At 53.3% G+C, this 25593-nt stretch overlaps 7 protein-coding genes across 7 annotated transcripts; 1 reads left to right on the top strand and 6 right to left on the bottom strand.

The window, feature by feature from the left end:
- Nucleotides 1-197: 197 nt before the first annotated feature.
- Nucleotides 198-2356, top strand: CCOS01_12829 (uncharacterized protein; the record flags this gene model as incomplete). Its single annotated transcript, XM_060460976.1, has 4 exons — nt 198-823; nt 894-1270; nt 1325-1949; nt 2026-2356. 4 exons carry the CDS (start codon nt 198-200, stop codon nt 2354-2356), a joined length of 1959 nt encoding a protein of 652 aa, XP_060308178.1.
- Nucleotides 2357-2532: 176 nt separating this feature from the next.
- On the bottom strand, nt 2533-3359 carry CCOS01_12828 (uncharacterized protein; the record flags this gene model as incomplete). Its single annotated transcript, XM_060460975.1, has 3 exons — nt 2533-2763; nt 2850-3254; nt 3309-3359. 3 exons carry the CDS (start codon nt 3357-3359, stop codon nt 2533-2535), a joined length of 687 nt encoding a protein of 228 aa, XP_060308177.1.
- A 1180-nt stretch (nt 3360-4539) lies between these two features.
- CCOS01_12827 (uncharacterized protein) lies at nt 4540-5889 on the bottom strand (the record flags this gene model as incomplete). Its single annotated transcript, XM_060460974.1, has 3 exons — nt 4540-4738; nt 4960-5214; nt 5387-5889. 3 exons carry the CDS (start codon nt 5887-5889, stop codon nt 4540-4542), a joined length of 957 nt encoding a protein of 318 aa, XP_060308176.1.
- Nucleotides 5890-7475: 1586 nt separating this feature from the next.
- On the bottom strand, nt 7476-9483 carry CCOS01_12826 (integral peroxisomal membrane peroxin; the record flags this gene model as incomplete). Its single annotated transcript, XM_060460973.1, has 2 exons — nt 7476-8012; nt 8086-9483. The coding sequence occupies 2 exons, from the start codon at nt 9481-9483 to the stop codon at nt 7476-7478; spliced, it is 1935 nt and encodes a 644-aa protein (XP_060308175.1).
- Nucleotides 9484-11704: 2221 nt separating this feature from the next.
- On the bottom strand, nt 11705-15598 carry CCOS01_12825 (uncharacterized protein; the record flags this gene model as incomplete). The annotated part of the gene is made up of 1 exon (XM_060460972.1): nt 11705-15598. One exon carries the CDS (start codon nt 15596-15598, stop codon nt 11705-11707), a length of 3894 nt encoding a protein of 1297 aa, XP_060308174.1.
- A 378-nt stretch (nt 15599-15976) lies between these two features.
- Nucleotides 15977-16962, bottom strand: CCOS01_12824 (uncharacterized protein; the record flags this gene model as incomplete). The annotated part of the gene is made up of 2 exons (XM_060460971.1): nt 15977-16715; nt 16814-16962. The coding sequence occupies 2 exons, from the start codon at nt 16960-16962 to the stop codon at nt 15977-15979; spliced, it is 888 nt and encodes a 295-aa protein (XP_060308173.1).
- Nucleotides 16963-24121: 7159 nt separating this feature from the next.
- CCOS01_12823 (methyltransferase domain-containing protein) lies at nt 24122-24934 on the bottom strand (the record flags this gene model as incomplete). The annotated part of the gene is made up of 1 exon (XM_060460970.1): nt 24122-24934. The coding sequence occupies one exon, from the start codon at nt 24932-24934 to the stop codon at nt 24122-24124; it is 813 nt and encodes a 270-aa protein (XP_060308172.1).
- Between the last annotated feature and the right edge of the window lie 659 nt (nt 24935-25593).

The following is a 25593-nucleotide window of genomic DNA, read 5'->3' as shown; positions in this document are numbered from 1 at the left end:
CCTTCGTGGCGGTGACAATGCGAGCATTTTCATGGGCTTCCGGATCTAAAAAAGGGAAGAGACCGCCCCGGAACATGGAACTTTACGGAGAGGCTGAGGAGCTCGATCTTGGTACACCGATAAGCTCGCAGGACAACACCCGAGACGCCCACATTTCGCATGCGTGACAGCGGCACAGCGGCAGGCAAACCTTCGTGATGGATTCAAGAGGGCAGGATGACGAGACGCGTCAAGTACGGCGGAAACCAGTCCCCTCGTACGTTCCGCCGCTTGGGTACGACGAGGCCCTGCTGCTCTCATCTGCGCATACCCACGTCTACGATTGGGAACAGGAGCTTGAGTCCACGGCACGCCCTTCCGACGAACCGCGAAGCACGGAGATTGGAAGAGATCTACCCTCCAAGTCAACCTTTGCGAGCGGCGAGACGGAATACGAGCTGGTGAAGACATCGAGCGCCGAGAAGACGAGGAACAACACAAGGCGGTCTCCGCGACGTCGATGGCAGATCCTGAAAGGGTGGTGGCCAGAGATCATATGGTGCTTGATCAGCGTTGTATGCATCATTGTTCTCATCTCGGTGCTGAGGTCGTACGACAACCAGCCACTGCCGAACTGGCCCCTTGGTCTGACGCTCAACACCGTCGTGGCCTTCATCTCTACGTTCTGTCGCACGTCGTTCGTTCTTCCAGTCGTCGAAAGTCTATCGCAGTACAAATGGAACTGGTACAAGTCGCCGAGGCCATTGGGCGATTTTGCGGTCTTTGACGAGGCCAGTCGCGGGCCGTGGGGCAGCTTGAAGCTGCTGCTCAGGACGAAGGGCCGGTATGTGAATCACCTTAAGCTAAGCAGGTGTGATTCGATAGCAGAGCACTAATTAGGCGAGATGGTACAGGCTAGTTGGAATTCTCTCGGCTGTCATATTGGTTTCTGGGATTGCGACCTCAACGCTGACACAATCCGTTGTCACTTACCCTACTCGTCAGGTTGCGATTCCCGGAAACGAGACCGCACTTACACGAAGGAACAATGAGTACTTCTGGGCGACTGCCAACGGACCTTCTCGAAGTTCGTCATCTAGCCCAATTGATACATGTATTTTCAAAGTTGACCTTTTAGCAGGAGATATCATGTTCCCGATCAACCAGATTATTCCTCGAAGTCTTTACACCCCACCTAACGAGGTAATGCCATATTATCAAGCTAGTTGCCGATCGAACAACTGCACCTGGGACGACTTCACCTCACTTGCCATATGCGTTGACATGAAGAGTAGGAGCATCGCCACACTACTTTTCCCCTTGTTCGTAAGCTAACTTCTTTCAGATGTCACAGACCTTCTCGAGACTGATGGCGACCCCATCGAAATGGGCACGAACTCCACGCTTCCTAACGGCTTAAAGTTACAGAGAAGCTATGGGTATGGCAATTTGAACATCTCCAGCGGCCCGAGTCTAGCATTCAACGGTACCGACGCCATGGGAGCCAAGATATGGAACTTCTTCGTGATTAACGGTCCCCGGCTACGAGCCACTGAGATCATGCTGCACTGGTGTGTGAACACATACAGGGTCACAGTTCAGGACAACCTCCCCGTCACGCAAAAGGTCGCTTCCTACACGAATCCGCAGACGGGAGAGGTGCTTGTGGAGACTTATAACATGACCAGCAACGTGACATACTTGACATCTCCAGACAACCCGGGCAAGAAATATGTGGCCGACGGGATGGGACCTGCTGAGATTGCTGCAATTCTCGACTCGACTCTATCGGGGACCTACATTGACGGTGGTACATACATGTTTCAGAACGGGACCCAAATCTATGGGACAGCTTTATCGCGAGCTGCAATCGGTATCAATGAGACAACCGAGTCTCACAAGCTGGATGACGCCCTGTTTACAACGCTCCGCAACCTTACTGAGAACATTGCCAGTGGCCTCACGAATGCGTAAGTACTCGGGGAATCTTGTGTTTCTATTGAGCGTACATGAAAACGAGCTAACGCCGTGAAGTCTCTTGGTCAGTAACGTCAGCGGGACTGCGTGGCAGGAGGAGAGATTCGTCTCGATCCGGTGGCCTTGGTTGACGCTACTGGCGGCTCAGGTCGGACTCTCGATTCTGACCTTGGCCATCATCATGGCGGAGACTGCTAGTCTAGACATTGAGATTGTCAAGGGCTCGCCTCTCCCGGCACTCTTGGCAGTGCACCCAGATGAGAAGAGTGTGCTACTAGGGGATCATGTCGAGGAAACACCCAACAAGGACAGCAGGCTACCGCACTTGAGGGCATCAGGTATTACCGGAGGGCTACGGAGAGACGGAGAGGACTGGGTTCTTCAGAGCATCAAAAGATAGTGAACGTGACTTGACATGACGAGTTTATGAAAATCCATTCTTCTTGGCCACTCTGTCTCTCGTCTTGGCAATCTACAACTCTCGATGTCCGTAACTCATATGCCGCAGCTCGGAGTCCATGATTCGCCACACCCATATTCTCCTAACGTCACACACTGCGGCTGGTTTCAAGGCGCCTACGCCTTGAAAAGTCTCCGAGAGCCTCTGGGATTCATCATAACACCTGCATCATCGCAGTTATCTCCACCTCGGACAACAACATTCCAACTATCCTTGTGGAAAGCCTGGCCGCTGACAGTCATACCTTGCCCTTGATTGGCATCCAGCTTGTCCTTGCACTTTGACAAGACGCGCTGAGCGCCGTCGGCAATGTCGCCAAACGAATCTATCTGCTTGGTGCTCTTGGCCTGCATCGAACAAACGTATCAGACACTTCATCATGCTAGGCCAACCCTAACAAGGTCCTCAAAGAAGGGGAAAGCAAGATACTCACATCATTGCACCACCAGATAGCGGTGCCGTTCCGACAACTAACCCGTCCGCAGTTCGCAGGCCCGGCCCCGTTCTCAGGCTTCCCCTGAACGGTCCTCAGTTCATCGATACTGACATGTGCAGCCGTTCTATTGCCTTCCCTGAAGTTGTGGCACAGTGTTTGGTCATTATCCTCAAAGGTGGCCCGCTTCCCGATAGCCGGCATGGCAATCTTGCCAAACTCGTCGTCAATGTCGAAGCTCGGGTGCATGTCGCGCATCTGGGTCGCTACTTCTTCGACCGTGCCTCGAAAGGAGAGCGTCTTGCCGCTGCCGTCGGGCGAAGGGACTTCCCATCGTGGGATGAAGATGCCGTAGCCCGGGATGGGCGCGCCGGGGCTTGGGGCGTCTTGGCCAAAGGCCCATGCCTATCGAGAGAGTGTTAGTCGTTGTATTCCAGATACACGCACAATGAGTCATACCACGGTGACCAGGACGGCCCCTGGGAACGAGACGGACAGTGAGATCAACATGCTGTATGCGATGGAGCTGGTCAGGAGGAGACAAGTTTGCCCCAAACTGACTATCTAACGCGGGGCGCATATTTCTGAAGTCGGCAGGATCAACGTCGTTGTTTCGAAGAGGGGTAGCGTTAAGGTCAGGGGCTGGTCGTTGCTCACGTCGTCTTGATTGTTTGGGCAACATCATCAGACGAGATTAAACTCGATAACCAGTAATGCTCTGCCGAACCACCACCTGCTGGTCCGCGACTGACAACTTGGAAGCCGACTCACGGGAAACTAATTCAACCGATACCGCAAACTGCAGTCTACTAAAAGCCAAGAAGAAGAGCGAGCAACCTTCATGGACGGCTTCATGAGCAGAGAGGCAGCAATCCGTAGACCCATAAAGCTATCATGAGATGATGAAAACACTACCGAGTTCGGCAGGCGGAATACAACCCGACGAAACGAGAAACACAGTAAAAGTATTATTTCCATCGCCCTTGAAGCGCCGGCGGCGAAACCGAGCCCTGCCGTCCGATTAAACTCAAAGTTGCCGTTTCGTCTCCCCAAGGAGCAGCGATGCCCAGGTATCAAGTTTCCGAGAGCCTCAATCATCACTAAAGCCAAAATCGGCGAAAGAGTGTGGTCCAGTACCAACGCGCCACATAGATGTGAGCTTACTATACTCATTGGTATAGATGCGCATGCAGTGCAATCGCTGGTACCGACGAGCTGGCTGGCTGTCGCATGGCTAGCTATCACATGTAAATGTGTCGTGGCATCAAACGCGATCGAATCACGGCAGCATAAGGTAGCTATCATTCGGGTGGGATAATCTGTCCTACATCAATTGATGCCGAGCAGAGGTAACCGGCGAAGCAGCCAGTAAGATGGATACGAGTAATCTCATCTCACCAGGTTGACAAAGAAAAAGGCTAGCTATATATGACAGTGACACGAAAGAAAAGGCTATTCTAGTACAGTAGAATTGCAGTATCTAGGACGACAGCAGTTGCCGCTCGTAGGCTAAAGCAGAAGTACCACGGCCGGATGAAAAGGAACCGGGTAAAAAGGGGGTATCGGAATGTCGCGGAACTCAGTTGTAGTGTAGGCGCGCGAGCGCGCGCTCATCATGCATATGCTCTTCGTGAAAAAAGAATTCATCATCAGTAATGGCAAAAAGGGGAGAAGACCATCCGCGCGCCTCTCATAGGTCGCTCACAAACCCCTCAACCGTCTCGTCGACGGTCGCCAATCCGCCCGTGGCAGTGCCGTAGCCCCTCTCCTTCTTCTTCCCCTTCTTTGGTAGTAGCGGCGTCTGGTTCGTCGTAGATGTTGTTGTTCTCTGCCGGTCTTCGCTGTACCACTGGAACACGGCACACAGGAAGCCAATGAAGAAGAGGAACCTAGCGAAACCCAATTCGTTAGTCCATCATGTCGGTTCTGGTGTTGAGCCAAGCCAAGGCCAAAACTACATGCACCCCTACATGTAGGTATCCCTTTTCTCCCAACGGACTGATCCGGACCAGCCAGAGATATTGTCGTAAAGCAACACGTGATGGGATAAGAGAATGACAGAAAAAGGAAAAAAAAGAAACACAAAAAAAAAGGGCAACGAATTACTCACCACATCTTGACAGCCAACCCGACGACGACCCGCACCCCCTTCTTCTCCAACCTGTCGCCGTTCTCCCCCTGCCCCTCCTCAACACCACTCACACCAGCGCACACTACGACGGTGCAAAACGTGGCCAGCACCAGACCGGCCGCCTGGAACCCCAAATCCCCAAGCCTATTCAGACAGCCGACCCCGCGTAGCAGGGCCGCCGAGAGGGAGACGCTGAGGAGGATCATCAGGGCAGGCGACGCGAACTGGGATAACCTGCGGGTGCCGTCATCGTTAGCTATGCCTGATTTGTTTGTATGACACGAGATCAAGACTCCATCGAGATCCAACCCTCACTGGGTGACAGGTACTCGATGCTCCCCGAATGATACTCGATGTTTCGTGGGGAGAATGAGGATGGAGAAAAAGAAGAAGAGAGAATACTCACCAGTTCCAAATCGCAAAATCACCGCCGGCATTGTAGACCATGTAAATGATCCAGCCCTCAACGCCGCCAACGACACACAACTCCAACCCCATCAGAATCCACCACGCAACGGCCTCCAATCCGCCTCGCGCAGCCATCGCACCGTTCTCCCCGTCACTCGACCGCGAGCTCGAACTCCCCGCGCTCCCCCGACGTCCCCGTCCCGAGGAACGCTGCTGCTGGTGGTAGTGGTGGTGGCCCAGGTTCCCCAACATTCTCTTCCCCTCCCCTGCTGCTGCTGCTGCTGCTTCTCTTGCACCTAGACCCGCCTGCGCTTCAACGTCATACTCGACGACTGTTACCAGCGGATGGTGAAGATGTTTCCACGCCGCCTTTTCGTCTCGGTGCTGCTGTTGATGCTGCTTTGGCACGCGCTGCTGCTGTAGATGTTGCCGTAGCTGCTGTTGCGGGCTTCCTGCCCGGGTGACGATGGCCATCAAGGCGAGGCGAGATGCGGCTTCCATCGGGATCGGTATCGCGACCGTGGATGCGTAGTATGTGGGCGTAGACGTAGGCTGACGAGGTCAATCCGGTTCGATTGTGCCGAGGTTAACAGCGTTGGGATACGCAGTGTAGACATGCGAGTTGCCCGCCGTTTCCAACTACCCTGTAGATTTTGGAGTTTTGGAGGAGTGATCGGTAATTAGATGGAGTATAGGTGCTCGATAATTTTTAGCAACGGGTTTGCGTAAAGTCGGCGACGAGTGAATAACTGCAACAAGATGTAGAAGAAGCAGAGGTAGAATCAGAGGCACAACCCGACGAGGAGAATATGTGTAAGAAACTCAGTTCAAGAAAGTTGAGTGATGAAGAAGAAAAGAGAGAAGCTTGAATTGGGTGTGGACAAACCAAGGAACAACACGTTGACAAATTCCAACCCCCAAGAAACTTTAGGCATCACGGAATTATGTGCGTGAACCCCTTAATTAGATACTTGGTGTCATTGGGCTGTGTATCCCTTTTGTGTTTTTCAGCTGGCTCCTCCTGTCTCTTACACAAGTCTACCAGCCTATCTACCAGCTACTTACCTACATTTCTACACAAGTCTACGGATACTTACCCAGCATTGCCTAGGCCCTAGGTACCGATACTATCTCTCTCTCCCTTTTAAAGGTTTGTGTGGCCTCCCTTTCTTCCGACATGCGACGGACCACCTGACCCCGTCACCATTCCCGTCCGCGTCGCACCTGAGCCCTCCATCTCACATCATCCATCCACCCCCCGTGCCGTGCCCCCTCAGCCCTTTTCCCCTTCATCCCTACCTATTCACTGCCTACCTATTGAGGCACCTCTTACACTATTCTTACCTATTTATTTCTGCCTTCCCCTCCACCCCCCCAAGGCCTGGACCTCCCACCAGTCAGGTACTAGGCAAAGTTGCCCTTCTCGGACCCCCCGCAGCAAAGGCCCGTTACCCCGGACCCGCAAGACCCCGTGTCTCGATGCCCAGCTCGCCTGCGCACCACTCATCGTCGTTCGCCCTCTTTGGACTCTTCTCGTTCCCGCCAGTCCAGCCGACACCACGCGCATATTCACCCATCCAGTGACCACTGACCAGTACGGATAACCTAACCATCCCAAGGCAGAGTGATGGACAAACACATAACACACACTTCATCACGCATATTTGTGGTCACACCCGTGCGCAAGCAGCAAGGTACCTTGCCCATAGGAAGCACATCCGCCTTCCCATCAAACCAAACCACATGTCAAAGCCAAAAAGAGTGGGTGAGTGAGTGAGTGACTTGCTGCAGCCTGCGGCCTGCCATGCCTTGTAGACTTGCAAACACATACACACACACATACAACACGTGTGTGTTTTCTGTCTCATCGCCCCAAATCATACATCAAGTACTCTTCTTCCCTTGTCGAATCATGAATACTCTACAGCCGACAAACGCCGCGTCCATGCCCAACCCCTCCCGTGCAGTATGCCGTACCGTACCGTACCGTACCGCAGCGTATAGTACCTTGCCGTCCCAATCAGGAATCAATAGTAACTAAGACTCATTCGTAATTCTGAGCCAACCCGGGGGACGTCGTCGCCCATTTACTCCAAACTCATTCTGGCCTCATCGCCGATTCCCCATTGCCCACCCTCCTTACCCTGTAAAGCGAGGTTCAACTTGAGTCCCAGCGCCGCAGCTTCCTCTTCGCTCTTGGCCTCGCTCGCCCTACGACTGCGGTCCTGCTCCTTGTCGGCTTTGCTGGCGACGCTCTTATCCGTCACCTTTCGTCGTAATGACGGCGCTTTGAAAAATGATCGTCCGCCCGAGCTCGTCGAGAGAGTGGAAGCCGTGTCGTCCTTTTCTCTTTCCAGGTCCTTATCTGATAGGGTCAGGTCTTGCGCCGAGTGTGTAGGGGAAACCATCTTTTCTTCGAGCGTGCTGTACCTCTGCGTCGTCAAGGCGGGACCCGGGGGACCTGTTGTGGGCGAGCCCGGCCGGGCAGAGCTCGGTGCTTGTGAGGCGTCCAGTTCGTGTGCCATTTCGTCCTCCGAAACCTCCACCAGCTCGGCGTCGCGGTACCACTTTCTCCGCCGTGTCCAACGCCCCCATCCGTCCGAGCCGCGGCGTCCGTTTTGCCACTGACCGGCATGTGTTAGTCACATCACATACACTCCAGCACTCACTCAGCTACAATAGTCAGAGCTCGCTCACCTTGTTGTCGTAGTAGATCCATCCATTCTTCCCAGGTTCCCCGTCATAGTCAATGGGCTCAGTTCCGTCGTCTGGGACCCCGTCAACCCTCCACTTGCTCCTTTCCACCCACCGCCAGCGCATATTACTACCATCCTCCACCTCGGGCAGCTCAAACGTGTCTCGTGACGGCACAGGGTTGTTATGTTCATCAGTCCATGCCGACCGTTCGTAGGCAAACATGCTCTGTGTCCAGCCCAAGCCCACCCATCGTCGCTGGTTCTCGTATATAATAAAGGTGAACTTGACACCTGCATCCTTGCTCGTGGCATTGTTGCCATGCCTGTGAGACTGCTTGCGCAGCGCCTTGGTGAGCTCCGATGCTGCCGGCTTGGCCTGCACTTTGCCATTCTCTGCCGCGGTGATCTGGACAGGAACGGCCTTGACAGGCTTCTCAAATGTTAAGCCCGTGACTAAGGCTGCCGTCCTTCGGATTGTGGCGCTGCGCCATAACAGCGTCCGGGCGACTCGCAGGAATCTAGCATGCCATGTAAGCACCAGGGTGCCGAAAAGCAGAGCCACTCGTCGAGTTGTGATGATGCGTAATGGTGGGAGCGTCAAGGCCATCCAGAAAGGCGTACAGAACAGGATGCGCACGAACAGCGTCGTCAAGGCTGGTCGTGTTGTGGCAGACGTAGGGGTTCGTTGAGTGCTCAGAAAGTCGGTCAATTCGAGAAGCGGCTCCAGCAAGAGGTTACATCGCCCAGTGAACTCCTTCAGTGTCTCGACAATCTCGTCCAGTGTCTTTTGGTGCCTTGTGTTCGTTGCCTCTGATTCGCCTCGTTGGTGACCCTTTGTTGTATTCGTAGTTGTGCTGCTCTTGGGTGCCGACTTCTGTGCCTTGCCCGCGGCTGCACCTCCTCCGGTGTTCTGCGCGCCGCCAGGGTCCTTGGAAGCTGGCTCTGTCCACCCACTACTGCTCAGCGGACTGAAGCGTCTGCCATACATCCCCAGTATCAATGTCAGGACAACGACGATCGGCCCCGCCATACGCACAACGACGTCGCCATAGAGGACAATGGCCCAGAAGGATGCCAGCAGGAGGAAGCTCTCCCACGGATCGTCAGTAGTCCATGTCAACAGCCCGGCAAGCTTATTGAGGGGCAGGAGAAAGGGATGCGAGTATGCTAATGCGCGGGTGATCTGTGGCGGCGTGGCTAGGAGGAGGGGAGATTTCTGATGGACGATGATGGTGGACTGACGGGAGGATCGGCTTGGAGTGGTCGCGGCGAGGGTGACGGGGGAGAAGGTCGCGTAGGTGGGCGGCGCGCCGGAGGGGTTGCCGTCGAAGCCGGAGCCCTGGGAGGGATCGTTTCCGGAGTCGGCATCGGCGCCGCGGTGGGCCTTTGGGGTCGACATGTGGACTAGCCAGGGCGTATCCTGCAGCAGGTGACGGAATGGTTAGCCTGGCTGTGGGTTATGCAAAGAATGGATGCGTAGGTGGGTAGGTAAATGGATGCAGCCGTGGCAAGCCGCCCGTCAGTGAGGCCGGAGGGGGGATGAGGTGTGCAGACTGGATGCCATTTGGGGTGGAATGCGATGCGTGATAAGGTTGGGTGGGAAAGGAGAAACGAGAGGTAGAAGGCAAAGTGTACGGATAGAGAGGATAGACGAGCGGAAAGGTTATGACGTGGCTGATGCGTTGAAGGATGCCAAAGCGCAAGTGGCAGCTGAGCAGAAAGACACAGACAGAGAGAGACACACAAGAGACAACCGGGGTAGCTCCGTGACGGGCGTGACCGTGTCTTTTCTTTCAGTCTTGTCTGTGTGCCATCTGCTCCCACCAGCTGTCCCAAGCTCAGTCCAGCTCAGCTCAGCTCAGCTTAGCGTTACTGTCATGAACAAGGCCAGATAGACAAAATCGGGAGGTAGACATTCAAACATGCCCGCCTCCGTTTCGCTGTCACTCTTTTCGGCCACGGCGGAACAGGGCGGAGCCGGTGCGCTTCAAGGTCTGGGTATCCGCAGGCTGCTCCGTAATGACGAACAGACTACAGGGCAAGGATGTGGTGGGCGAGGGTCGGGGGTGGGGGTGATTCGGGGAGGGTCTCTTCTCTCACAAAGGCAGCCATCAATGTCTTTGGTCCTCCACTGCTTCCGCAGACTTTCGGGGCCGCTGCGGCTTCTGCGCGTCTTTCTTGTCTTCGTTGTCGTGCTCGATGGTTGTAGAATGCAAGATTCGACTCGGATCAAGTATTGGCGGTTGGGGGGATTCGCTAGCGAAAGGGCACAGCGGTGGTTGTCGCAGGATGGTTGAAGAAGAGGGTTAGAGGAACGGAGGGAACGAGGCTTTCTGCAATGGCATGCGCATATCCTCCTAAAGCCGAATTCGATCGCAATTGTCTGACTCTGTGGATAGCAACGTCGTCATCGGTTTCGGTCGCAGGCGGGCAGTCGTAGACTCGTAAGGTACGGTAGTCGAGCAAGGTAGTCGTGGATCAGGTCGTCGCAGTGGCTCGCTGGTCGCACATTAGAGTGTCCGTCGCGGCATCGGCATCGGACTGCCTGGCCTGTTGATTTGCAGCCAGAGATGGGATAGAGGAGGGCGAAGTGAAATAGGAGAGTAGTTGTACAAGGAGAAAAGAATCGAGAAATGGATCAAGCCGGGCAAAGTTGAGTTGAGCGCTGAAGAATTGCGACGAGAGCTACGCTGCTGCATCCAGCTGGAGCTGCTCCATCCATGGCTGAGGTACCTACCTGCCTTAAGCCGGTAAGGTGCGACTGGTCATCGTCCACGTGCCTGCTGATATTTGGGGTACCTCCCGCAGTACTTCGCATAGCTCCGGCCGGTGCTCAGGCTCACACTCAGTTCCATCTCACCCAGCCTCTCACTCACCACCTCTCACATCTCACTTGAGCCCTCTCACTTCAACCCCGGCAATCACATGCAAATTCACAACCCAGACCGTAGACGCCCCAAGCTCCCATCCCTCCTCCATTCATCCATCCCCGGGTAACTTAAGGGAGGCAAGCTACTGATCCACTATTCATCCCAGCTGCAACTCATCCCGCATGGATAGTCGTGAGCATGCATGATGGGTTCTAGTGCAAGACTCAAGTCCGGATAACAAATGGCCGATACTTAAGGTAACCTCCCAACTGAACTGCGGATCAACATCCCAATCTCATCGCCACCATCTTCACTCACAAACTACGGTACCACGTTCTTGAAATTCTCCCTCATACGTGTTTTCAACAATGTAATATCAATTTGTGCTATAATTCTCAATCAAGCAGGCATGCGCCTGATACCGCTCAGCTAACAACACATCTCCGTCTCAATACCAGCGGAAAGTTCTCCCATAACTAACAATCCCCAACGTTTTCCTTGTGCCAAAACTCCCGAATCACTATACCGAGCGATTAAGCAGCATCGCTTTCCGCCTCAGGATATCCCATATCTCTTGCGAAAGCCAGTCTAACAGCCGATAACCGAGCCCGTATTGCGGTTCACGGTCAATGAGAAAAGAGAAGGGGAAAAAAAAAACCAAACCAAGAGCCTAAACCCCATGACGCCGTTTAGTCGGTCATACGCAACACCGACCGCCATTGGATTCCTCAACCGCAGTAGTATCTCATTTCAATACAGGTGCTGCATGTCTGGATTCTTTCCCGACAGCCATTTGTAGAACTTGGTCGCTTGAAGCTTTGCTCCGCGTTGGCTGCCCGTCAACGAGTTGGCCTCAAACACCAGCTTCTGCTCAACCTTCTCGCCCTTCTCCGTCTTGAGCTCCAACTGTACAGTCGTTCCCGCCATCTTTGCTGCCTTGACCAGACTAGCATCCACAACGGCCTCCATGCCGTCTTCTTGCTTGCTTCGCACGATGCTGCTCGATTCGTCCTCGGCGTGGAAGCGCAGGAATTTTCCCGGCTGCACCCAGTGCTGACTGCCCTGGTGAAACTCTGACACGTCGATAAAGTTCTCGACATCTCTCTTGCCTCCTAGAGCAGGAGATGCCGCTGCACTTCGGTCGATGAGAGGCGATTGAAGCGCCGCAGGTGTGACCCGAGGTGACTCCGATGCCCGAACTGCACGCCACTGCTCACTGTTGACCAAGCTGGCGTGCGTCAACACCTTGGGAGTGCTACTACCCGACGCAGTGCCGTTGCTCGTGCTGATGACCACCGTCTGCTTGATCGCCCCTCGTTCCTGGTCATCGTGAGCACTGCTGCTGCTCATGCTCGCGATGCTCATGCGAGGATCAGGTCGGCGAGCAGCGCTCTCGCCGCTGGCCGCGCTAGCGCTCCGCGGAGGCTGAGGAAACGGGCCGTTCAACGCCGGCGACGGTGCCTCTTTGATACTCTTCGTCGAAAGTGCGGGCGAAGGCTGCTGGCTAGCCCTCGTCATTTGGTCGAGATGAACACCTTGACTGGGCTTCTGAGGCAATGGGTGTCGGAGTGGCGCTGGCTCAATAACGCCTGGGGACGACTTGGATGGTAGAGGCCGACGGGCTGCATTTTCAGAGCCGGCTGTGTCGTTGACCAAGTCTGCAATTTGCAGCTTGGGGCTTACACGGGGAACTTCCTTGTTGAGGTTTGGCGATTTGGAAGCAGCCTTCATCGCGCTCTGGGCCAAGCTTGCCATTGATGCTTGGTCCATCGGAGACTGGTTCTCGCTGTCTTGCCGGGGCTTTGCATCCTCTACCGCCGGATGCGCGCTATCTTGAGCATTTGGTCTCTGAGAAGCTTTACTCCCCGCAATCTCAGTAAGTGCAGGCCGCTCAGTTGCCGATATAACCGTCGTCTGGCTCGAGCCTGGTGATACGGTGCTCACAGGCGCGCTGCCATCAGGTTGAGGAGCGGAATTAGGAAATGAGGTCGGCCCGTTCACAGCAATCTCTGCGGATGCTGACTGAGGTGTTGCGGGGGTTCCCAGGGCGACCGCAACACGTCCTCCATTGGTGTTCGCAGTGACGGGTGTCGCGTTCTCCTTGCTATCGGTTTGATCCTTGGACGGCGTTACTTGGACAGCATCGTCCATTGCCACATCATCCCCATCGACCACCGTCTTCTCTTTCTTGGCCGACAGACGAGTGCCAGCAGCAGCTCCAGATCTCCCCGTCATCCAACCATTCTCGCTCAGCCGCGACGTAGGCCGCACCTCCTGAGTGCTCCGCCTGAGAGGCTGCTGAGGCGTAGTTGGGCCCTCGTCGATATCCGCCATGTCGTCATCTGAATCCTGGCCATTTCGGCGCTTCGGTTCCACGTAGTCTTCGTCATCCGAATCGTCAGCTGGAGGAGGATTGTCGCCAAAGTCGTACATGTCAACATCGGGTACAGGGTCCGAGTCCGATGCCGAAGCAAACGACGGCAGCTTCGCGGGAATTGTCCCCGTCGTCGCCGTCTCTGTCGTCGACTCCAATTCTGCTCCTGCCGGTGATTGACTTGCCTGCACATGGGCCAGCATGGCCTCGAACGAGTCGTACCCACGGATCTCAGCATACTTCTTTCTCGCGTTGTTGGCCGGGTCCAAGGGATCGGTGGATCGGTCAGGGTCGTCAAGCAGCAAAGGCTTCAGAATGAATTTAACGCCAAGCCAACCCAATCTGGTGTTGCCATTCTTTTCAAACCACAGAACGGGGACATCCCTATCCAACTCACGCGGCTCGCCATCTCCGTAACCAGGCGCCCAGCCACCAATTCCTTCGTCATTGTACGTATAGCACGTAGGCCTGATCTTCTTATCGCAAAGCTGTGTGTCGCTGAGCCAGCCATCCCATCCGCACATCTTCAAGGATGTCCAGCCCAGTATCATAACAATGTAGAGCTTGTTGCTCCTTGGCCATTTTGCGTGGTAAATATCACCCGGAATTGGATTCATAATGTGATCCCCACCACGTTGCTGCTTCTCCTCCTGTGATCTCGATTCCAACTTCGTTTGGTAAGGTCCCGCGCTATTGGGGGTCGCCTGGAATGATGAATCGGAAACTGAAGGGTCCCTGACAGGAGCCATCGTGTGAGCGGCCGATTGTCGTTTGCCACCGGATTTCGGGCCGTGCAGCTGGTTCAGGGGCTTGTAACCATTTTCGAAAGCAAGGCGGACACATTCGTTGTTCATTGCAGCGAGCTCCTCCGTACAATCCACGACGTGGAATCCGATAGTTTCGACCGCCAACTTGTGCTCCTTCTTCTGATGACCATGGGAAGCGCCGTGGAGGTGCTTGGCTGCCGCTGCGAGTGCATTCTGCTTGAAATGCACACCGTGTTCGTCGCATCGCAGAATATAGAAAACGTCCTCAAATTTGACGATGTTGTGCTTGTATTCCGCTTTGCCGTCCTGGTAAACTTCGGCAAAGGTGATCGTCCTGGGAGCTATTGACTGTGGCGTATCAGTTCTTGCGCGCTTCGGATCTGCATCTCTAGATGACATGTCGCTGGCATCCGACTTCCTCTTGGCCATCTTATGGCGGTCAGAGTGGGAGTCTACAGAATGTCTCAACCCATCTTCCGCTCGTAACATGGCGCCTTGCGCAAAGTTTCTCCCATCACCCGCCTGTAGTCTATCCACGCGAGAACCCATGGGGCCAGCATTCATGGGCGGCAGAGGTACCCGGTTACTACGATCAGCTAGGTTGTGCTGAGTGCCATTGACAGGCTGTCCAGACCCGGCTCTCGGAGGGCCGTAATGATTGCTACCCAATGTAGGAACATGTGGTTGCGAAGGAAGCACCCGAGGGGCACCGTTTGTCACCGGGTTGTTGACTGGCCGATTCGGGTGATACAAGGCTGAAGTTCGAGGTGAGACCTGCTGCTGGCCAGGTTGGTTATGGTGAATCCAGGCCTGTCCTTGAGTTGGGTGGCCCTGGTTGACCTGCTGTGACTGACGACTTTGGTGGTCGAGTTGAGACGGCATCGGGGCCGAGCTGCCGTGGCCGGGCATTCCGTTTGTCGGCCGCTGCTGAATAGGCTGATTTGGCACCATGGGGCCTTGTGGTAGGGGCTGACGTGCCTGCTGGGGAGGTGTGCTCATCGGCATGGTTGAAGGCGAGCCGCGCCCAGCTGGACCAACGCGCGCGCCAACAATCTGAGCCGACGGGTTTGTTGGCGTACGTCCCAGCATGCCAGCGTTTGGGGGATAACCGGTGTTGCGTATAGAGTAGTTGCCGGGCACGGGGAAACCTATGTGATGTTCTCGAAGAGCGTCTGCCTCGCGTCTTGCGCGGTCCTTTTCCTCGACATCACGCCTTTGCTGACAGGCGGCATATCGATGGGATCGGAGTTCGTGCTGATACTTTTGAAGAAGCTCGCGAGCTTTTTGTGGCAAATTTAACGTGTCGGCGAAGCGGGCCTCCTCGTCGAGATCGTGGCAGGCGTCACGCTGCTGCTGGGTGAATTTGGCGTTTATATTCTCCTTTTCAGCCTCAAAGCGGGCTTTGAGCGCTTCGAACTCTGCAAACCAGCGTTTACGGTCTTGGTCTAGATCCGATTGACCATTTTGCGATATGGTCGCAGTGGAAGATGAGATACTCGCCATGACCACAAGATGGAGTTTGCTGTACGAGGATGAGTGTCTGTCTCGTCCGCTCGGCAGAAGTTTCAATCAAGGTCTCTGCTGATAGTAGGTTGACCGACTGACTCAGTTTGGACGACCCATGCCCGAGACTCGGCCACTACAAGAACCTATTTCAAACATGGCATTAGATACTGCATTTCAAGATATATCAACCCTGCGGGTCAACGGCATTACGCAAGAAGAAGGTGGTATATCGGTCATGTCAGTACCTCTGTGTGAGTAGGGTCGAATGGAGTATTATCCACTCAGTGACCACAATGAAGTAGTCTACCCAGAGAGTTTTCCTATGCGATTCGTAATCCGCAAAACGAAGGACGGATAATGTCGATGATTAGTCACTTAGTCAGGGTGGAACTCTTGACTAGAGCTTGCAGACGGATGCGATATCCTTTGCAACGGCAGCAAGGAGGTGATCCGTAAAGCAGTATGCCGCAGAGGGTTCGGGCGATGAGACTCGAAGACGACTCTGAGACAAAGGGAATCGTGAGATGAAGAGTCGACAAAAGGCAAAGAGAAAAAAAGGTGATGGGGCCTCGCTCGGTGTGTAGTCGTCAAGATGAAAGGGACTTTGGCGTTGGTAGGCAGGCAGCGTAGGCAGGTGCGGCGGTGGTAGCGAGAAGTCCGGTCGTGGGTGGAGTTGTGTAGGTGGCAAGTCAACGACGTCTGCCTATTGGGATTGCCTGTATGGATAGTTCGTACGGACACCTGCTCGGTCCCGGTTAGGATAAGTTGCCAGGCAGAAATAGAGTGAAAATGAATTAGATCCAGATCCCAGATGCAGAGATGCGGGACCCCTCGTCTATCGGTATGGTGGTGATCGAAAATAGAACTGGGAGCTGTCAAGGGCGCCAGTACTTGCCACTTGGAAAGGTGAAGTCGTTTGGACCGGGGGGTGTGGGAAGGCGCAGAGTTTGGGTGTATGGGAGGTGAAGAAAAGATGAAAGAAACGAGGGCGCGTAGTCGGTAAGAAGGCGGTAGAAGGATGACAAACAACAAAGGGTAAGAAGGAAGATGCAAACAGCGAGTGACTGTGAAGGTGAAGGCGAAGGTGACCAGCGATGACTGGTGATGGATGGATCTGGAAGATGAATGACGGACAAATATGTTGGGTAAGATGGGTCAAGGTAAAGAAAGACAGGCAAGGTAAGGTAAGGTGAATAGTACCTAGGTAGGTACCTCGAGGTGAGGCGAGGTAAAGGATGGGAAGGTACGGATATGGGGAGGGCAGGTATGGAAGGGCAAGGAGTGGAAAGAAAGGAAGGAGGGAAATTAGTCCATTGTTTTGGGAAAGAGCAAATGCTGTTGGGCCTGCCAATGAACGGCATTACTACTACATAATAACCGCCAGCTAACGTAGAATGACAGGTGCGCCTCTGCCGCCCGTTGCTTCCTCTCGAGTCTTATCATGCCATCATAGACAAGGTGAGGAAGGACCAACCAGACCGGGGAGTAAAGGTAAGGTAGGGTAATGTAGGTAAGGACTGTAAGGCAAAGTGAGGGTAAAGGGAGAGACTGCGTACAATACCTTACTGGGTAGATAGGTACCCGGTAAGGCAAGGTAAAGCAATGGGAACCGCTCAGCGCCAAGTACGTACCTGACTTGCTTGCTGTTCTACTGATCCTCTGAGGTATTGGCAATCAGCCAGAGCCCGTGCCAACCGAAGAGAGAGAGAAAGAACGATCCTACTTTCTGTACAACAAGCGAGGTGTCCAAATTATCCCTACGAATGAATACTCATAGGGGGGAGGGAGATGGGTGTACGGTGTCTAAGCAGGAGTGTGTAGCAAGACAAGTGGAATGAGGATGGGCCGAGAAGAATGATGAATACTTTAAAGAAGAGAAAAGCAAGACCAGCATACCGTGTGGAAGTACCCGTATCCGTAGGCAGAGTGCTCATTTGGTGGCTACTTGTACCAGACCAAGCTAGACTAGAGACAGCTGGAGTAAGGTACGTCTGACTGGGCTAGAGTGTGCATGTGTCGTGAGATAGATAATCTGAGAGAGCGTGTGTGAGGTGTGTTGTGTGTCAAGCACATGCAAGCTGTTTCTGGGGGGAGGGGCTTTTTTGGTTTATCAGCGCCTGGGTACTTTGCGCCGTACGGATACCTTTTACGGATACAGGAAATTGATTTATTGTCTGTCTCTTTTTTTTTCTGCTCCTCCGCTTGCCTTTAAGGAAAGAGAGACATTGCTCTCTCAGACCCGGCTGGGATTGGACGACCCTACGGCCAAGCGTCTTGGAGGGATCGGTACGTATCTGCTAAGTTCTTAACCCTTCTCCAGGCCACCTCACCTTCCTCCATTCACTTTGAGTTGCTGACACAAGGTACCAGGGTACGTACTACGTACACTTTTCTATGGCTGACCGCGTATCTTAAGTCCGCGCATCTCTCTCTTCACTCTCATCATCACTCCTGGTAGGTACCTAGGTGCATTGGTATTGGTCTCACTCTCACTCGCTCTCTGCCTCTCCATTTCTCAAACACTATTCTCTTCTCGCACTCTGATTACCTGAATCTCACGCAATGGAGCCATCCGCCGCTGCCCACCATTCATCGGAAAACCTATTCTGAAATGGACATAGCGTTCCGAAGGGCGGGTACCCCTGTCACAGAAGCTGCAGAGGTACATGCTTCACAGGCTCCCACTCACTCATTAAGGTACGAAGTACGGACGGCAAGGCGTACCAATCCATCCCTCCTCAACCGCGTATCCGTTATAATACCTTACCATACGAAGGTACGGAGCACTCGTACGCCCATGCCTAGCCTTAGCTACAGTGTTCCTATTACACTCGTGGCACGGTAGGCTGAATCCGTACTCCGTACCTAAGCTCCCCTTCAGCTCGGCGCCACGCCCACTCATTTCCAAGCCCGCTTCTCCAAAGACATCTACACACAGTCATTCACTGATGGTTCAACTTCCAACGAGTCCCAACTCATCCCAATCCATCTCGAAAGTATTGGACTGTGGCCGTGGCCTTCGCCTCGTAGTGTATTACACGTATCCGATTAGCCGAACATGTCCTCACCATTGGGCATCTCGTCGCATTAGGGTCCTCCTCAGCGAGGGCCCCCAAAACACGCCAATTCGCCGCTCTCAAACGCCGTCGGGCTCATACTTCCATGTTCCACCCCCCGACTTCCGAGTCCTTCATGATTATCTCCGGACCCGTTCATCCTTCTCGCTCTCGTGAAGGCAAGGCAGAAAAACTTTCAAGACACAAAAGATTGCCATCGATCCATCATCCCCGTGGCTCTAGCCTCTCAGTCGTCCCCCCCTCCCCCTCTCATACACCCGGGGACCCACCACCATCACCACACCATTGATCCCTTAAAGAGGGGGGAAAGCGAACCTGCTGCTCGCCTCTCACTGCTCGCTCGCTACAGGTCTCCATGGGTTCCATGGGCTCCAGCCTCCAAGCAGACGGGAGCAATCCGCACGGCATCTGTTTTGCGCCAAATCCCCGTATCACCCTGCGCCCCGCGCCCCTGCCAGGCTATGGCCAATGGCCGCCATGCTCCCATGATTATGTAGTTGGTGTATTACGGATACTCCGTTGTCCGTACTTTACCAGCTTACCATTGACCATCATCGTCACCAGTAAGTAATCGTACCCTGGCCTTGCGGCTTGCCATGCGTGCCATGCTATATGAATGACCACCCTAGTCGCTCACTTGCACTGCTCAGTGCTTACCTCCTCCTTATCTCATCTCACCTCACTTCACCTCATCTCATCTCATCTCATCACACGAGTGTGAGAACGTACATCACCGCCGCTCTTAACCTAACCGGCTTTACGAGGAAGCCGAAGCCTCGGATCGATGCGCAGCCACCTCACCCATCTTCTTCCGACTCTTCTCAAACACATTGGACTAAAAGACTGCATGGCAAAGTCTGGGCATGACTCTCCCACCGGTCTGACAGAACGTAATTCAGACTCAATCAGACCCTCACTGGCTAGTACTCCGTATCTCCGCGTACTCTACAGCCTAACTGGACCCGTGACTTGGCACCACTTGCAAGGCAGGGCATGGGTATATCGCGCCGTCATACAGTCCATAATAGCGTCTTTCATTGGTCTACCATTGAGCATTTTTGGTAATTTTCGCCCGGCGTCCCACGCGACTCATCACGGACCCCCTGCCAAACTATTACTTTCCTGGCGCATTTGCACTTTCACTGGGACATTGGATCAGCCTGTAAAGTCCGGGAGACGTTAGGTCGATCGGCATCGTGATCAGGGCCGTCGAACATTGGCTTGCTTGCACCTTGTTTCCCGCCCGCTTACGGAGTACAGCTTACCTTATTCCTCTGGGTAGCTCCCGAGATCCGCGTACCTTACTACTTCATACAAAGTACACGTTTTCACCCTCGGCTTGTCTTTCATCTAGCCTCTAGGTACTCCGTAGCTATGTTAATACGAACCGTGGTACAAAATATTCGTACAGCGCACGCACTAGGCGGTGGCACACACCCGACACCTGCCAACCACTCCCTCGTCCATGTTGCAGTTCAGTCGAGAGAGTTGCGGATTCAAATTCTTAGATGATGCCGCTATTCCAAGACGGACCATAATTCCGCGTAGTCCAACTCAAAACATGCCTTTTTATAATTTATCCCACTCGAAACCGCTCGCTCGCCGTGTCCGCGGCCCGCGTGGGATCTTGTCCGTGGATCCAATTACAACTTGAACCCCCCTTTCCCGGAAATGTATGCACGCACCATGGACCAAACCATGCGCTGCCGTCTGCCGTAGAGATCTATACCACGGACCCGTCGCCGTGCTTTTCCTTTCCACGGCTATCTTATCACAGTAGAGCGTAATTTGACTTTTGGCTTCCTCTCTAGCCATACGGAGTACATACGTACCACCTGATATTATGACCTTCTGCCCCCCCCCCCCCCCGGTGCCGTTCACCCTCGATTGTGAGCCGAACACACACACAGAGGAACATGGGCAAAATCAACTGATACTTGCTGGCCCCTGCTTGGCGTCGGACTGAATGCGCACTCACCTCACAGGCGCACCGGTGGCGCAAACGCCCAACCAACCAAACTAACACAGAATGCTTGCAATGCTTGTTGACGTCCTTACCGAATGAAGAAACTATTTCCACGATCCACCACCACTCAAAACCAAGCTTCAGGCACGCACACATCCTCCCAATCTGTCCAACTGTCCAACTTACTCCCGTAGCCCGTTTGCCTGCATCGTAAATTGTTGGCCCTTCTCAAACATTAAACTGCTTCCGGCGCCCCATTGTCCGTCTCAATGATTACTCATTGGTCCTTAAGCTACATAACCCGTTCCGCACAGTCATAAACTCTCTCTTGACAGGTCATTACTTTAGCCTTTCCATTCCTCCTCAAAGCCGCCTCACGATACCGATACCTACCTACCTGGCTCGGTATTCGTAGCAAAACTCTGCGCAACCCAGTGCAACTTCGTCCAGCTGAACCATATTGCTCCCCCGTTATCCGCCCTCTTGTCTATTTCTGTGACTCAATCACAATCTGGTGCAACTCTAATATCTACTGCGGACGGTCAGTCCGATATACCCTTACGCACCCGCCATTATTCATGCAACTAGGTGATAGAGTGTGCGCGCTCCGCAGTGCCTCTATTCAATGCAGCCAACGAGCGTTCGGTATTCGGAATCCGTGTGACCGTAGAGGTCCTGTCAGACATCAAACTACAACAATCGGTGGCTGTGGTTTGGATTTGCGTTCCTGAGACCTGAGTGAGCCGTGCATACCTACCGAGATACGTGTATCCCTGAGGCGTATCCGTACATTCCCCCCAATAGTACAACTGGCATGCAGAGCTTGACTCAAATGACGCCATTCACATCATGGATTACACATCCATAGTCAAGCATGACAGAAATCACGAGGCAGAAAGCAACCAAAGGTGGAGGAATGAAAGTCCGGACAGCCCGGCCTCCTGCAGTTCATCGGCCGCAAGGAAGGACCCCTCCATAGTAGCCGAGACTTCGTAATGTCGTACAAATCCGAGAATGGCATCCCCTTCAATATCGGTATCCCACAATATGGGGCCCAATCAAGGATCTTTTTTTGCGAAAGCGAACAACTCTGTAACTTTGAAGGGACCCGTGCCTCTACTGTACAAGTTTGGGGCGAACCAGTCCCCTCTAGGCTCTAGCATTTCTCTAACGCCCTGTCCAACGCAAGGTCACACACACGCACACACAGCCGAACGACGGAATTCGGCCTCCGCAACCCATATTGTTTTTATGCTACCTGTAACACTAACAACCTTCTGGAATGGGTGCTGGAGGCACAGAATGACTAATGAGACCGTACGCCCCTACCTCGGGAGAGGTAATCCGTAGGTCGACCATCTACTCCGTAGGGCATTCTTCTTATTATCACCGCCAGGCCAATCAAGCTTTTGATTCATTTCACGTCTCGACATCTTTACCTAAGTATCCATACGAACACGTAAACGTCAGTGTATCAATTGCAGGGCCAAGTCTTACAAACACTATACCCATTTGCGCCCAATCCCAGTCCGCCACGCATGTAATCAGTAATGGGAAGGGTGCCCGCCACACTTTCGCATTCATAGCAGCTCATGTGCCTCATTCTTACCGCCAGGCGGCAAAGCAATAGGCTATACGGGAATACAAGCTATTGCTAGCTTGGGATGGAAGGATGCTCTGATTTGCCGTCTGCTTCTCAGCCTGCATTGCGCCATCGATACCTACAGCCGCACTATCGGCCTGTCAAGTTGCGCATCATGCAAGTCTGAGTCAGTGAGAGCGTATGCTTAGCGAGTTCTACGCCTCTTGTGCACCATACAGGAACGTTGATGACTATCTAGATGTTTGAGCCTGCTTGTCTTGGTAGGTACCAGATTGAGACTGTCGTATCAGTACGGATACTGGGGCCTGATTTGATATCGTAGACGTAGAGTTGTGTTGAAACACCTGGCCTACACTATAGCTTCTCATATAAGCTGATTACACTTCTCATCAGCAAATTGATGAAACGGCAGTTGTGAGGTGGAACCTCGCAAATCCCATCATAGACTTCACCCGTCGTCCACATCGTCGCCGAACGCTTCTTGAATCGGCCATGGCATGGCGGAGCACTCCGACCATAGACGGGGTTCCAAAGTCCCAAACTTGAATCCCTGTCTCACTAGGCGTAGATCACTAATCTCCATCAAAATTCGCCCTGGCCAACCGAGGGGCGGGTGATGCCAAGTTCTCATTAAGAGGGGCGCGCGAGTAAAGGATCACCTTCCTCAGTAATCACTAATAGCTGACATGACACAGACGCTGATCACTACAGAGTGCGAACTCTACGCATGGCAGAGTGCTTTTACAGAAATTCGTATAGTATGGTAGGCTTTACGAAAACTCGGATCGATACCGAAAATTCGCTGGGATGGGACGTGTGTAGAAAGCTTCAATACGCTTTGCATTCCTGCGAGGTTGTATGTTTCCTAAATTGTTTCTGCCTTAAGTCCCCGGAAAGAGGTGGCCCAAACGCAAACTAGCCGATAGAAAAAGAGAAAAAAAGAGCTCGCTATCGGTTCTACGCCGCTGCTAAACGGAAACACTGTACAGTCATTAGCGGTGTACTCTTATTTTGCCATTTTAGGGCACTGTTCCCCGTCCGGAAACTTGCCTGATTCGTGCAGTTGAGACCGCTACCCAAACTCTGCTCCCTGGATAGCTCCGGGGAATGCAAAGTGTCAAAAGGTGGGTGGGTGTGGGCTGCGTGTGTGAATTGTGTCTGTCACAATGCCGAGCAGTACGGGTGCCCCTTATTAAGAAATCCCACAGCAGCCGTGTCAGTGTCCCTGGCCGAGCCACGAGGTTCTCGCCAGTCATCCCATGTTGCGTGCAGTGTCTTTGGATACCGAGTGTTCACAGGAGAGGGAAGTAGCCTGTTGTGTCTGAGTAAAGTTTAAAGTTATTCTGGACATTGCGCCGACGCTCTACTCTGCAACAAGAATCACGTACGGATAGAGTCGAGAAGCTCTTCACTTGAAGTAAGAGGAAGCTCGGGTCTTATTTACTAAGATTGTCCGCGGGGAGCGTGGATTGCGGTTGGGTGGCACATAAGTATTTCCCGGCGCCGAAGACCTAGCTGTCTCTTGCGCCAATGTGTGCACACTCTCGGAATATCGGATTATCTTTCATGACCCAAGGTTAAGTAATGGTGCCCAACGGAGAAACCGAGGATTAATTGCAGCATGGATTATCGCGAGAAAACTACCGCACTTTTGACCAGTGTAAACCAATTCTCCGTGGCTACGTTTCAGAATTTAATTCCAAAGCATGATGAGATGCCAGACTGTATGCATCTGTCAGAGACTGACGCCCACATCACGCAGACATAGTCCGCATGATTATGTCCAAGCCGTAACAACACCATCTCCCTATGCAGAGCTGTGATAAACAAGCTTTCACAACAAGGTAGAAAATAGAGACAGGCAACCGATACATTTACTTTCTTTGACATGTAATTCGGGTGCCTCCGACCTGGCCTCCAGAGAACACTTCATCAACGGCATCATAGAATGCGGTGAGATCAGCATCTATCGACGGATCTTTCTTGTAGGCTTCAGCACGCTCATGCACGAAGTCTGTCCAGATGGTTGACATATCAACCCAGTCAGTGACCTCGAACCCAGCTTTCTCGAGCTCTGCAATGTAATGCTCTTTGTCAGGCAAGTCCGGACAGGAAACCGAGCTTCTCAAGACCTCGAGAGTCTTGGCGTCCAGAGATGTTCGGGCAAAGAAGTCTTCAATGTACATCTTGCCTCTTGGCTTGAGGACGCTGTGTGCTTTCTTGAACAGGGCTTCTCGTTCTGAGATATGCAGGATGCACAGGAATGAGACGATGTGGTCAAACGGCGCACCCATTTCAGCTGGGTCGAGTTTGAGGAAGTTGCCGTTAGTGGATGTCGCATTTGCCTCAGCACCCGATTTTGCGTTAATTGTCTGAGCAATGTCGTGAATCTCCTTTTGCAGCTCAATGCCAGCTGTCGTAGCATCGAAGTGTCGGTAGAGGTATCTGCCCGTGCCACCGAACCCGGATCCGATATCGAGCACCCGCTCCCCGGCTTGCAGGCCCAAAGACTTGGCAGCCGTTTCGATCGCACTATCGCCCAGGTAGTGCATGCAGTCAAAGGACTTTGTGTCTTCTGCCTCCCATTCGTTCTTCTCCTTTAATTTGTCAAGCGTGCGGTGAACCCGGTTGAGCTTGTAGAGGTTCATGTCCGGGACATCGGAGGCAGTATTGCGAATTGACGGCATGGTGAATGATGGGCCGGTAGTTGGTTCGGGGTTCTCGGTCTCGGTTCTGGTCGGCTGATTGTAGACAAGAAGCCGAGTCAGAAAGTCTCTTCAGGTCCCCGGGCAGTACGAGCTTAGAGCCAAGGCTAAGCAAAAGGGTACGACTCACTGGCCTTTTGTACTGGTCCGTATGAGGAGGTAGCACGCGCCCTTGAATGGTGCCGTTGGGATACTTCTTGATTTGTTAGTGGTAGCGCCAATTTACCCCTCGCCTTCACCATCGACGTCACACATTCGTCTTGCGGAACATTACAGGTCACACGTTCCGCCAGGGATTAGAGTTCCGTTCCGCGATAAAAAAATGATAGTGCCGCTGTGCTGAGAGATTTCCATGGTGAGACAGGCCAGAGACCTTGTAAGAAATAGCTGACGTACCTCGGTGAGACATTGTCTATCAGGTAGGATGATGCCACAATTGGTTACATTTCCCTGTAGTTGCATAAGTGGGCGTTATCTCAGCGTCTACCTCGATGGAGTCGAGGATCCGGAGATAAAGAGTGTACAACAGAATGAGGGGGATGCATCGGAGGCGCAAGGTCTTTGGAACTTCTCCGACTTCAAGAGTGGGGGAACCGATATGAGGGCTGCCGATTGAACACGTCTAGTCTTAATGTAGTTTT

The sequence above is a fragment of the Colletotrichum costaricense genome, assembly GCF_030867565.1.
Source record: "Colletotrichum costaricense strain IMI 309622 chromosome Unknown Scaffold_16.1, whole genome shotgun sequence".
NCBI classification, from domain to species: domain Eukaryota; kingdom Fungi; phylum Ascomycota; class Sordariomycetes; order Glomerellales; family Glomerellaceae; genus Colletotrichum; species Colletotrichum costaricense.
This window is presented reverse-complemented; position numbering and strand designations above follow the sequence as displayed.